The sequence below is a fragment of the Amphibalanus amphitrite genome, unplaced genomic scaffold (genome assembly GCF_019059575.1).
Source record: "Amphibalanus amphitrite isolate SeventyFive unplaced genomic scaffold, NRLGWU_Aamphi_draft 000075F_arrow, whole genome shotgun sequence".
NCBI classification, from domain to species: Eukaryota; Metazoa; Arthropoda; class Thecostraca; order Balanomorpha; family Balanidae; genus Amphibalanus; species Amphibalanus amphitrite.
This window is the reverse complement of record NW_024881571.1, coordinates 43,388-56,835: the sequence shown is the minus strand read 5'-3', so window position 1 is coordinate 56,835 and position 13,448 is coordinate 43,388. Positions and strand designations below refer to the sequence as shown.

At 57.5% G+C, this 13,448-nt stretch overlaps 1 protein-coding gene and 1 long non-coding RNA gene across 2 annotated transcripts in view; one reads left to right on the top strand and one right to left on the bottom strand.

Annotated features, from left to right (window-relative positions):
- Positions 1-13,448, top strand: part of LOC122379331 — a 73,934-nt gene that overhangs the window by 28,999 nt on the left and 31,487 nt on the right. The window lies entirely within an intron of this gene.
- Positions 1-13,448, bottom strand: part of LOC122379330 (dorsal-ventral patterning protein Sog-like) — a 66,751-nt gene that overhangs the window by 27,800 nt on the left and 25,503 nt on the right. Inside the window, exons 2-4 of the mRNA XM_043361456.1 lie at positions 12,588-12,691; positions 5,903-6,023; positions 2,082-2,147 (exon numbers count right to left, since the gene is read on the bottom strand). Of these exons, the coding sequence (XP_043217391.1) occupies positions 2,082-2,147; positions 5,903-6,023; positions 12,588-12,691 (291 nt within the window). The remainder of the gene's footprint in view (positions 1-2,081; positions 2,148-5,902; positions 6,024-12,587; positions 12,692-13,448) is intronic.

The following is a 13,448-nucleotide window of genomic DNA, read 5'->3' as shown; positions in this document are numbered from 1 at the left end:
AGCCACGGTCACAGTGCAGCTTCACCAGCAGCCTTAGCGCAGCCGCTCATATCAATGAGAGAAAGTGGCGCTACCGAGCTTCTCCGGCCAGTGTGCAGCCGCCGACCGCCGAGCCGCCTCTCCGATCAGAGGGGTTGATAGTCGGGCAGTGGCGCGGCAGTGGCGCTCGCCAGCGCGCGAGAAACGACCGCGCTGGCAGCGAGCGAGTGCCGCCACCCACCCAGTCGCCCGAACGGGAAGGCCGGAGGGTGGAGGGCCCTTTAGTGCCGCGCAGATCGCCGACTGAGGATAGGCAGCAGCGGGCTGAACAGCGCTACACGGCCGATCGCAGACAGGAACATAAGTACGTTGGAGGGTGTTTAACCAGTTTGAGAAGACGAATTGACTACGCTTTGGGTAATGGGTTACACGCGACCTCACGGGTCACGGCACGAACCAGACGGGTTACAGACGAGTCCAGACGGATTACAGACGAGTCCAGACGGGTTACAGACGAGTCACAGATGGGTCACGACTCACGAAAGCAGACGGCCGGGCAGAGCCGGGCCATTGGCTGGTGGCGGTTAGCTCGTTAGTTGTGGCACAGGGTGCGCAGCGCTGTCCAGTCGCGAAGGCTTGAGTAAACAGGCTAACCGAAAACGACATCTGTATGCCCTGCACGGCACAGTGGGCGCTTTCACCCTCGGGGGAGCGGTCTTCATGTCGAAAGAACGAAGCGTCAAAGTTGTAAACATGAATAAGAGATTTTTACAAGATTTGGCATCTGTATCTAATCTATAAATAAAATCATGTGAGCATGAGTGCTGACATTTGCTCGGAAGCCCAGAGAAAGATGCCAACAAAGGCTGAGCACAGTTGACCGTCTGACAGCGACTGTGCATGGCGCGTGGGCAGTGTCGGCCCGGGCGGGGGCGGGGGCGGTCTCACTCAGCGCTGATCGTCTGCTGGCGATGAATGGTGTTTGGCTGCGGTCGAGACGGCCAGGGGCGGTCGGCGGGTCGGAATGTGCCCCCTGCCCCGTACCGAGCCCGTCCCAGCCCCTCTCCCCCCACTGATCCTCCAAGGTGGCGCTGCCTCTTCCTTGGCGGCTTCTCACAATGTGCATACGAGTAGGTAGATGAACGTCAAGGTCATGATTGTTTCCAGGGTAGAGGTAGTTAGTCGCAATCAGCTGCATCCTTTAGCAACGCTACCTATGTTGCGGCATGATACTCGAGCTGCAAGTGGTAACCGGGATCAGCATTGCGTAAGGACGATCTGTCTTGTACGATCATCCGGATCGGACTATATTTGCCATGCAAATCCATCATCGTAGAGATGAGGCGGCGATTAGCTGTAGTTTAAACCGAGTTAGTCGACGCGTACAACCAGGATGCTGGCCAGTTCACGCGGCGCCAACAACCGAGGCATGGTAAGCAGCCGCGAAATCGGCTTTTTCTGGGCTTATCAGAGATCATTGACTCCGGTCATGGGTCCGGCTGGCCTGTACTCGGTGGCAAATACGCAGTTATCTGGGGAAAATCGCGACACGTACTTACCAAATAAATTAGATCACAGCATTAGCCATACGACGGCACGGGTAAAACCGATGTTAATTCGTCAGCATGCATCATCGGCCACATTCCGGTTAGACGTAGTAACTGCGCGCGCATAACACATTCCAGGAGGAGCGATTGACATGCGCTATTGGCTAACGAGATATGCGCATGATAGACATCGGCAAACAACACGGCGCCGTCCGGGCATGGAGCGTCCCGGAGACATTTCCATCCGACCCGCCGCCGGCTCGTGTTAATGCTATGACTGCGGTCTGTATGCCGCCGCTGACGCTCCGACAGATAAAATGGAGATGGATGACTTCATAAAGGCGAAAACCTCGAGTCATGTCACCAAGAATGTCCAGGAATGCCGATGGACCAAATGAAATGCAAACAACAAAATTCTGTGCAAATTAATTTTTGTCCGGATCTAAAGGGCAACAAAGCAGATTAAAATTATATCGAAGACAGTGATGTGATTGTGAATAAATATTGGCTATATACGAATTGCGTTCTGGTCATACTAAGGTCGTTTCGACTTACCCTTTCCGTTAGGCTCGTCGTCTTCTTCCACCATGTCGATTCGTGATCGGGCCCTCGACGCGTCGTCTGCGGGCAGAGGTCACGGGTCAAAAACCGAGGTCACAGGTCATCGGTCGCGAACGTAGGTCACGGACTGGGGTCACTGATCGATCATCGAAGTCAGGGAGGAAAGAGGGGAGCCATTTGACAATATCAGAGCAATATATCGCAAAAGAAGGCAATCACAACGCGAGAAAGCTATACCTAGTACCTACTTCCAAGTAAACTTTTGCCTCTTGGCAGTTTGGTGCGCTGTGTGGCAGTTTGCGCCTCCCCTTCCCGACCGCGCAAGGGCACAGGGTCACGACACGACTGCGCTCGCAAACAGACCTCCTACGACGTTCATCAGAGATTTATCCCGACCCCGGTCATCCGCACAGAAAGGACCACGTCCGGTCGCGGCGCCCGAAAGGCGCGGTCGCCACACACGTCAAACAACTCGACCGCTGCGGCGTTGCGCGCGCGGCGCCCGCGTCGGCCCGCTGCGTACCCCGCACAAAAGACTGCGACGATGCCGCACCGACGCGCCACGCGAGCCTTTTGAAAAGGTTCGGCCGCACGATGTTTGTCACGAGCGCGGGGCAAATTATGCGGACAGCCCTTTTGAGCGCCGAGCAATAGATGTGTCGGACCTGGCTCGGCGACGCGGGACGGCGCGGCGGCGGCGTTTCCGACGCATTGTGCGGGTATTTACGGGGTTGGGCGCCGCCTGCGGTAAGATTGATGACAAGTGACGACGTGCCGGGTGGTTGGACCATCTGCGGCGGGGTGCCGCAGAGGAGGGGTTGTGAAATCGTGGGCGACACCCAGGTCACCTTCGGAAGGAGAGGACGATCAAGCGCGGGTGGTGATATGGTACCCTGTTTGTACGCGCGTCGACAAAAGATGGGCGCCTGACGCCTGTGTGAGCGCTGTTCGACCTTGTCCACAACCTCACAGCAACAGCAGAGGACGGCCTACACTGTGTGCCGCATGATCTACAAGCATGTAAAATTGTAATACAGCATGCCCTATGGAATGTTCTGGGCTTTAGACAGGGATGCCTCATGTATGAGTAAGTCTTCGAGGAAATTCGCTCGCCTCGCATGCATGCCCAGCTTAGAGCGCCTTCCAGATTATTGCGCTGCATGATGTCAGATGGCCAATCAGAGGCCGCTGAAATGGCTCAAAACCGCGGATTATGTGCCTTATTTTTCGTCACTTTTCAGCCGGCTTTCCCGTGTTCAGTGGGCAACGAGGACTTGACGGCATTTTTCACAAGGTCGTCGAGGCGGCCGTTATACATAAGAGACTTCCCGGCTTTGTCAAAGCATACCGTAAAATCGCGAAAAAGCCAGCAAAGCTGCACAGCGGCGCCAGCAACAGAGCGACGTGGCCGCGCTTTCTATACATGGCCAGTATTCTTCTGGCCGCGCAGGCCGGGCGCTTCCAAATACAGCGGTTTGGGCCCGGGCCGGCCTGGGAAGCCGGTCGCTCGCGTGTCGCAGGACAGCCGACGGACAAACCAACAGCAGGACGGCGCTGTTATTGTAATTGTGTGTGTGGCGATACTTTGTTGGCGCATTGTAATCGCTCACCGACCGTGTACTGTCCTTGCACGTTCGTGGAAGGGGCCGCTCGATGTTGAACTACTTGTGCCTTGAACGAGGTCGCTGTTGAGGGTAGGGGACACCGGCCGTCCTTCGCTCGTGGTCGCGTCGCTTACTGTCGTGACCGATTCGTCAAAAAAGTCTCATCTGTGCCTTCTCTCATTCAAGTCTCGTAGAGGTCGATTTGCGACATATCTTCCTTTGACGTCTCCGATAGATGACCTCCGGCTTCTGCAAACTGCTGGGCTACCCAGACGGCCTCAGTCTAGGCCGGGCCAGACTTTATCTCGCGTCTTGAAGGCTAGGCTTTGAAACAGGCTTTGAGCGTCCAGGATCAATGGTCAACCCACTGGCTGCCCCGTCTATCGTTTCATCGACTGTCTGTCGGTGGCTGTGACCGGTGCGCTGCGGCGGCTAGGCTGCCATTCAGACCGGAGCGGCTGCTGCGGAGGCTGGGTGGACTGTGCGCGTGTGCCGGTCCGGCCCGGCCGCGGTCCGGCGCCAGTCGACTGAGCGGCCGTCCCAGATCAGCCGACGGGATCGACCCGACCATGTAAGGCGGCGCTCGGCGCCGGCCGCCGCGCGCGCGCTCCGTCGCCGCCGGAGTCAAACAGCACCGATAAAGAGACGAGCGGAGAGAGAAGCGCGTCCGACCGGCCGACTGCGTGGATTGGACTTGTTAGAGTGGTTTGGAGATAGGGCGGAACACGGGTTTGGGTCGGTCTAGTGCGCGGAGGGCGCGGTGGTAAGGGAGGAGGGGGAGGGGTGAGAGGACAGCTGGATTGGGGCTTCGGGCACTGTGTCTCACGGGGTGGTGTGATTGGAATGTGCGAGCTAGCACAGTTGCAGGAGAGGACCAGACATCGATGCTTGATATTGTCTTGAGTGAGTTGTCACATTACTGTGGCTCTCTCATTTCAGATAATTAAAGGGATTAGTGTGAAACAATTATTGCCATTGTGACTGTGGTGCAACAATGATTACGCCCAGAAAGTTACCTACACGAAACTGAGGAATCTGTCCCGAAGTATGAGGGAAACATACGGTTTCAGCTGAACGCCTTTGTTCGGGTTTAGCCATGGTGTGTCCGGAAAAACGACGAAGGGTCCTGTTATGGCGCCAGCCTTTTTACGCCACACCTTTGTGCATATTTGCATTCGTTCGTTTCTGCGCTCAGATTGCCCCTGATCGGACCACAGCCGAAAACCTCTCGCCGAATGGTCACGAGCGAGGCGCACTATCGTTTCTGACAGGTCGGCTGTGAGAACCGCTCGTCACGCGCTGTCGTTAATCCGGCTGTTGGCGGTGGGTTCTGGTTGTACGCCGTGAGCCCGTCCAGATAGGCGGCGCACGCCCGCGCCGCGCGCCGTGACAGAGCGCGCGCCGATCGTGGCGCGCGCGCGCCGCGCCAGATAATCCACCGGCGCCGCAGCCGCCGCTCATGCATGCGCCGAGTCGCTCGCGCAGTTATCAAAATACGGCGTCGTTTTTGTCTCGCTCGGTGGCTCGTGCCACACGCGGCGATAGCGCCGAGATTGTCGCACTTAACAAAACGATACGCGTGCGACTGTCGGCCGGCGGCGCGGGCAAAAACGGCGCGCCGACGGCCGGCGCGCGGCGCTGGCGCCCAGTCGTCCCGGCGCGCGCCAACTGGGCGCGTTTTTGCACCGCCAAAGCCACGCGCGCCCGTCGTCGTATTACGAGCCGGCGAGGGAACACTAATTGAAGCCGACTGGCCTGGCCGCCGGCGACGAGCGAGTGGTGTGTTTTGGTAATGAACACCGTGTGTGCCGCCTGCCGGCGGCGGGGAACGGTGACAGAGCCGGCGCGCCGCACGGTCGCGTCTGTTTATTGACCCTCCGCTGATGAACGGACCCGGCAGCGAGCACTTACCACGGCGCCTCACTGGTGATGTAGTTATTTGCCGATCTTGTTCGGTAATCTACGGTCAGAGACGCGAGCTCCGGAGCGGTGATGCTCATCAGGAGAATATTCAAAGTCAAACACTTGGGCTCGCGACCTAGTGATTAGGGGCCGCCCGCTTTACAGAACTCCATTAGCAGCGGTAAAAACGCGCGGCGCGCACCTGAACACTCCGCCGACGGGCCGGAGCCCTACCGTGCCGCCTCTCTCTCTCTCTCCCACAGCGCCCCTGTGAGGAGCGGCTCCACAAAGAACGCCCCTCGAACTCACCCATGCAGGTTTTGCAGCACTCCCCGACCGGCATCACCGGGTTCTTGCAGTTGGGCTTGGGACAGTCACGCTTGATGTTGCGACACTTGACCCGGCCAACGACGCGTCGTTTGCGCTGGATCTGTGGAGACAAGGGCGCAGGTCAGCCGGCAGGTCAGGATCACAGGTCACAGGTCAGCTGGCAGGTCAAGAGGTCAGGTCACAGGTAAACCAAAAGGTTAGGGTCACAAGTAGGCCAACAGGTCACGGTCACAGGTCAGTGATCCAGGGTTTCAGGTCAGCCTGAAGGTCAGGATGGCGGCATCATTGGTGGGCTCTCGACTGATCGGATTACGCTGATTCTGGGTGGCAACAATATTATTGGTCCAATGCCCTTACAGGGCGCAAAATGTCAACTGGACAGGATGCACGCAGGCGGAAAATGTGATTCCGCGTCGGCTCTGAGAAAAATGGTTGATTTACCTGTGGCCCTGTTAAAAAGGAGCAGCTCGAATAAAAACCCAGGCGCCAACTGTAAAACACCGGCTCCATTGTTTTAGTTGAAAACAATACGACATTTTAAGTGGTGATTAGCTGACTCTGATGCCTAGAGTATAGACATGTGGAACTCATCGATTGCTTGAGTATACGCATGTGACAATTCATAAGCAAAGGCCACTATGATTTATAAGTTCACTAGCTGATTGGCATGTGAGGCATGCTCTCTAAACATTGTAGCAGGTTGTTGACATTGGCGACAGACATTGGGTAGTAGATGCTATCGATAGCTTAGAAATCTAGGACATTCCTTCACTGAAAATTCCACTGAAGTTCAGAATTGTGTAGTAGTTAGTACAGTAGGCATTTGTTTGGCGATTGTACTCAAAACCGATGCTTGGCGGTATTATGCATTTTTCTTTCCATGTGAATCATGAGTTACGTTAATCATGGGTTACGTTTTGTTGGCTGTCCTAATCTGCAAGGAAGTATGTTGCAAAATCCCATAAAGTTGAAATACAATAATTATTAACGTTTGCTTCGTTTACGTGCCTGCGAAATTATTGAACCTAATCCAAATATCCCGGCTATCTCGGATATGATAAGCGAGAGATCCGGGAATCTGCGCGATTTGCTCGGTTATATAACTTGTCAACACTGTACCGTTGCCTTGCTTTTGGTTGGCGAGGACCAGCGAGTCTGCTGGCCCTGGCCAGCGCACCCAGCCAGCGCGGAGGCCAGCGCGCGCCGATCAGCACCGATAGCTTCCATCAGCGCCTCGGAGGTCGGAATCGCTCTGCCAAAATAGCCGGTGTATTTTCGCAGCAGCGATCGGCCGTCGCCGGCCGGAGCTAATGTCACTGGCTGTCGTCTCGGCGGCGCCTCCCGGCTGGCACGCGGCCGTCAGAGCTCGGCCGTCCCGTACAGGACGGTCGGACGGACGGACCGCCGCCCCCAGCCGGGCCCCGAGACGTCCGACTCGTCCCGGCAGCCACATCGTGTTCTGTTGAAAATTCCAATTGGCGTTTATGGAAGCGTCGGCGGTAAGAGCGTAATAAACAGGAGGCCGGCCGGCTGCTAAACATTGCTGCCTTAATCGCGCTCTGCGAGCCATTAGAATTAAACGGCCGTGGGCTGGCTGCCAAGGTCGCAGCGCGCGCCGTCAGCGAGCTGCATCTCGACAGGCGGTCGGCCAGCGCCGCTCCGGACTCCCGAGACGTGCGCTGCTCGGCGCTGTGCGTGCCGCAGTGCGCGCGCCGGACCGGTGTTCCGGGAAGACGGTGTCCGACGCGTCGGCCGCTCTCCATGTCACGGGTCATTTATCACGGGTCAGAGGAGGCGGCCGACCGGCGCGACTGGCCGCCGCCGCGGCGGCTACTCTACATTCCGGGGGCGGCCCGGACCCTCCCTCCCCCGGCGCCTCATTTCAATAGATAACATCACTCTTTAATTCATATTACCTTTGTGCTTTTCATTATTCACAAAGGCGTGCGCTGTGTCGGCGAGCGGCGTCCACTCAGAAATACATTATCACCCACGGGGGCGGCGGCCGCCGACGCGGAACTGCCGCCGCCGGCGACCACGTCCTGTTGCTATCGGGACCTGCCGACTGTGACGTCACATATTGCCCTCGATGACGTCACCGGCTGCTCTCGATGTCCAGGTCACCGCGGGTCCCTTCTGGGGCCCCCAAGTCATGCGAGGTCACCGATCTGAGTCCCTTGGGCAGGCAAGTCCCCAGTGAATGACCGCACCCAGTGCGCTGAGTTGGTTTGGACTGACTCGAATTCTCGAAGTCCGGTGCCAGAACTATTTTAAATATACAAATTGGAGTCGGTTGAACACGGAAGTGATCCGAGTTTAAGTACTATGTACGGACGCTGGAGAGGGCACTGATTGTGTATGTATGCTGAGGCGCGTGCCCGAGTACGGCGCGGAGGCCCGGTGCCGAGACACGGGTCGTGTGGGCGGTCGCAGGACAGCCTCTGACCTCGGCCCGCCCCGGATAATTGGGCGTCGACACATGTCGGAACAGCCCACCAAATTTGGCCGCGGCGGCGGCGGCGGCGCTCCATGTGGAGAGTGCCGCGCACTGGCCCGACCGCGCCGCGCCACCGTCGGTGGACGGCGACAGGGCGCCGCCCGGACGCGCGACACGACCAGACCTCCCGGCCCACCCGAGAGTGGCCAGTCAGATGTCTAAATCCAGAGGACGAGAGGACAACAGACCGACGATGACGGGTAAAAGCCGTCTCGGATCGCCGTGACGTCCGATTCCGGTGATATGCCCCGATTTCGGGGAGGAGCGCGCCGCCCTGACGGGCCGCCCGGGTCGTGGCGATTGGATCTGACGCGCAAAACGGCCGACCTTGTCGCGTTTAACTGCTCCATGAGGTCATTCGCAGATGATGGTATTCGAATATCGTATGAGTTACTCGTAAAGTTACTCTGACCTTGCACAGATACTCCGAAAGAGCAAGTGATTAGTGAAACACGTTTGGAAAGATTTAATGAATATAATAAAATGGATCGCGACGTAACGGTTAATTACCGACGAGCCGAGCGATGTAGCGTCAACACAATGACATCATAAGTGGCGCAAATGTAAACCAATTAACGGATAATTTACGATAATATGATGAAGCGGTTTTCGCTCTGCTCAAGCAAGCAGCGCCTATATACTCCTCGAATGCAATAGGTGATGGAATTGTAACTTCCCCGAATAGGTATGGCATCACCCGGATTCTTATCACGGCTATACCGCAGAAAGAACCAGAAAACACCCGTATCTAAGGCGTTTCGATGACGTCGTTGGCAAAACAATCGGCCATAAAGTATAAGCCGTATGCTTAAGAACGCATTGTCCAATGATCGTCAGGCTGCATGTGTGTGAAACCTTGAGTTCGTCCTTGGTGCAACCAGGCGACTGTTGGCACTGCAGTGCACTGCCGCCGCGATAACGGCCGTATTGACCTCCGGACGTGGCACCCCAGGGCGACGGATCCAGCCCGCCGCTCGGCGCAATGGCACGGTACACAGCTGGCACCCCGCCGCGGCCGCGTAAAAGCATTCCGCTGTCGGTGACTGCACGGCACGGAGGTTGGCAGCGCGGCGCGCGGCTCTGCGCCGCTGCCGTCCGCATAGTTGGCAACCGGTGAGCGCGGGTCAACGGGCGGGGGTAGGCCCGCAGCACGGAGCGCCGCCGGGCTGCCCCGCGGCACGGCCGCGCAGGTGTCGGCCGTGGCGGCCACCCGACCCTCACGGGACGCTCGGCGCTACCTGGAACGGGCTGGTCGGCGCTGAAACATGACGCGAAAGGCTCGCTGAAGGCCGCGCTGCAGCGGCGCCGGCGGTGGCGCGTGCCGCCCCGGTCGGACCGGCGGGCAGTGACCGCGGAGACTGCGGAGACCGCCGACCACTGCCATCAGTGGCGCTGTATGTCATGTTCAGCAGAACACAGAGCACGGAGAAGAGCCGCCTGGTTTGCAGTCCATTCCGTTAGTGAAACGATGGCGGTGGCGATGCTCTGAACGATACTTGCGAACGTAGTCGCCGTCGTCTCGGAGCTTACAATGGGAAGGCAGGGCAGCCCCGTCATCGTTAAGCCGACTGTGCCCGCTGGGGTGTCACGTTGCATAACTCGTTCTGGGCCTTCCCAGGGGCTTCCCTAAACCCGCTGATCTCTTCCTGCCCATGGACGTCCAGCTCCGAGCGCACTCGGGTCACCACCCAGCCCCGGAGTAGCGCGGTCCAGGCGCTGGCGGCCGGTCAGGGTCACCGGGACGGTCAGGTCACGGGGCGCGATCGGCGCCGGTGCCAGCCGCGCCGGGAATGTCTGCGGCGCGCCGTTCTCGTGCTTGGCTGACGAGCTGGCAGGCACGGTCGACTGCCGGTGCAGCGCGCCGTCCTCACCGCTCCAACACATACGATGAAAGCAGCGCGCCGCGCGCCGCCGCGAAACGCTGATTTATGCCATGAAGGAGCGACACAAAGGAACTGGGTGCAGAGGCTAGACCGCTCTGGAGGCCGCCGGCTCATAGTCCGCCCAGCGCTACCCAGCAAGTGAGCGGTAGGCTTGCAAAAATAAAGGTCAAGTTGAAGCTTAAGTTGCAAGTGTAAATACTCAGTTAAGCGGCGGCGGCTGGGCGATAAGCATCGTAATAGTGGCTTTCAGGAGGCACTTCGTTCTAAGCCATATGGTTTTAAGCCGAAGCATAATGATACGTTTGCCTTCCCTCCGCCACCTAGGAGCGGTGATTTACCCCCCCCCTCTCTCGTCTGGGGGGGGGCGGAAATGGGCGGGTCCGGCGAGCGGCGCCAACCGGACCCTGGACGAGGCCGGTCTGCCGCCGTGGCCGTCAATGGCACACCGCGCCTGCATAATAATAACACTTGGCCGCCGCCGAGCCTCCCCAGCCCCCGAGCTGACCAAGCTCAGCTCGGACGGTCGCCGGAAGGGTCCCACGTCCGGCCAAACTAGCCGCAACTGTCGCCGCCCCGGCCGGCCACTGGGTCCGAACTCGTACATACAAACTCTGCGTCCTCTGTCGTGGCCCTTCCGGTCGGCGTGTTGAAAGGTGTCAAAGTTTGGCCGTTGAGCCACGCTTGACGATCCGTGGAGTGGCTTGTCCATCGCGGTCCACTGATGCGATGCGTTCGCAGTGAGTAGACGAGCTCTATTTATAGGTTTACGACGCAGTGGACCCAACACTAATCACCACGAAACGAAGATAAAGACGTTATCTGTGCATCTTTGTCTTCTGGATTTGAATATTTCGTTTCCCAATCAAGAAACAAGACGCAGCCGATAAGGCCTAATTTCACTGATGAGCCTGATGTGAGCGCTTAAACAAGCTACGGTTGAAAACGCCAGCAGAATGCGCTCTCATCTACATAATACCTGCTCGAAACAGCCTAGGAGAGTCGGTATTTTGGCCGGCGGCGGCAGAGGCCGGTGCTGGCGGCACAACCTGCTTCAGAGGGCCTGCCGCGCTAAATCAGTTCGACCTGCCGGCGGTAGTCCGACGCCGCCCCCGTCCACCACAAACAACGGGGCGGCGCGGGCGGCGGCGCCCGGCAGTCGGCCGCTCAGCCCGACCACAGCTCCCGGCATATGAGCGGCGCCGATTAGTGTGTTCCTCCCGTTATTAATGTGTCCAGACAGTCGTCAATAAGGCTACAAGGAGCGGCGGCGGCTTGGAGCCGGCGCCGCGGCGCGCCGGGGCGAAATTCGGGCTCAGCAAGCACCGCCACAGAGTTATGGCGCACCGGCAGGGAAGGAGCTCAACAGAATCAGAGAAGGCACTATGTAGATTAGACGAAGACTATCAATAGTGGCCGATGCTTTCTTAGCTTTTTTCATCTGTCCCCTGAATATTTTTTCCCGACTGTTTGCCAACGCCTAAAAATAACACACAGAACTTCACAGAAAATTCGCAGGGCACATTATCAGAGTTATCTAGTAATGATGCGTTGCAGTGCGCAGGTGCGTTTTCTGCGTGGCCCTTGCAGGACACCACGGGTGAGGGCGGACGATACGTTGAGCGATACGCCGGGCGATACATTTGACGATACACCGGGCGATACACCGGACAGTGCGGACAGGTGCCGGTCGCCGAGGTGCCGCTGTCAGGGACCGCAGATCGCCCCGATACAACACCCGACAGCAGTGACCGGCGGCCGTGGGCGGACCTCATCCCGACACTTTTTCACCGTCCCAAACGAGGCGACACATTAGCAGCTAAATGCCCAACGGCACGCCATGCCGGCCTGCCGGGCGGAAAAATGACCACCCGGTGATTAATCCTCGCATGGTTTTCGTGTAGGTGTGAAAATTATTAAGGAAAATGTGGAAGTGAAAGGAAAAAGGTGGACCGTATCTGAAAACATCGCTGTCCTATCGTTGCATCTACATCTGTTATACTATGCGGCGGACAGGCCCGGCCTGCCCGCTATCTAATTCTGCCCCTGATGGCGCGATGTTAACAACCTACAGATGCCCCGGCTTGCCGACAGGCCTATCGCCCATACGAAAACAATACCTGCATGTCATAGCAAGGAAGCGGTCGGCATATCAGGCACTAACAGGCCGACACAGCGACCACGGCGGCGCGGTTACGGACAGGAGGTGACAGCCGCGGCACGGCACCGTGACGTAACGTCACTATGACGTCATGATGACGCAGTATGTGACGCAAAAGGTACTCACCGGTACACACTCGCACTGGACGCAGTACATGACGCCGAACGGCGAGCCCAGGTCGGGGTTCCACATGGCCTCCAGCTCGTAGGTCTGCTTTCCGAAGTGGCATACTGAAACGGAGAAGGAGAGGGATGTCAGACGATGGCTACCGGTTCCGTATTTTATATCTGGCTACATGAACTTGGTGGTTGGTGGTATCGGATATTTGTTTGGTAGTTAACTGATTTACCGAAACATAAAAAGAGAAATGATATTTGGCAAGTAATGTAACAGAAGCGCACTGAACAGCAACATCAACAGGTTTGCAAGCACCCGCCGTGTGACCTCCAAAAATATCGGGAAGTATGCACTGCAGGCGGCCGCTGGTGTCGGAGCTGCTCGGGCCGGCCACAGAGCCTTGGTTCTGGATAATGTAGCGAGCTCGGCGGTCCGAATGTCAGCGCGTCGCATACTAATCGAACGGCCAGCACATGTTGACCATGCAACTGGGACGCTGCATATGGTTAGACGGCCGATGGGCAGGTTCTGGCTATTCTCAGCCGCTGACTGACGTCACCCGGGCCAGAGGCTGCCTCTGACATAGAGCATGGTTGCCAGTTTAACCTGTTTGACAGGGGCGATTATGTATCCAATACTTACATGATTTGTTCCAAATGGAGGAAGTTGCTGCACCGAAATCTTTCGAGTGCAAAAATAAATAATCTTAGACCACCCAGTCGGCGCCTTAATGACACTTTTAGCACTGATATAACATAACAATGAGCATGGGTGATTTACGCACCGCATGGCGTGGTGATTAAAATGGCACACTTCCTCGCCCATTCATGCATTTCATTTATACGGCCTATTGAACGAGCCGGTCGGCAC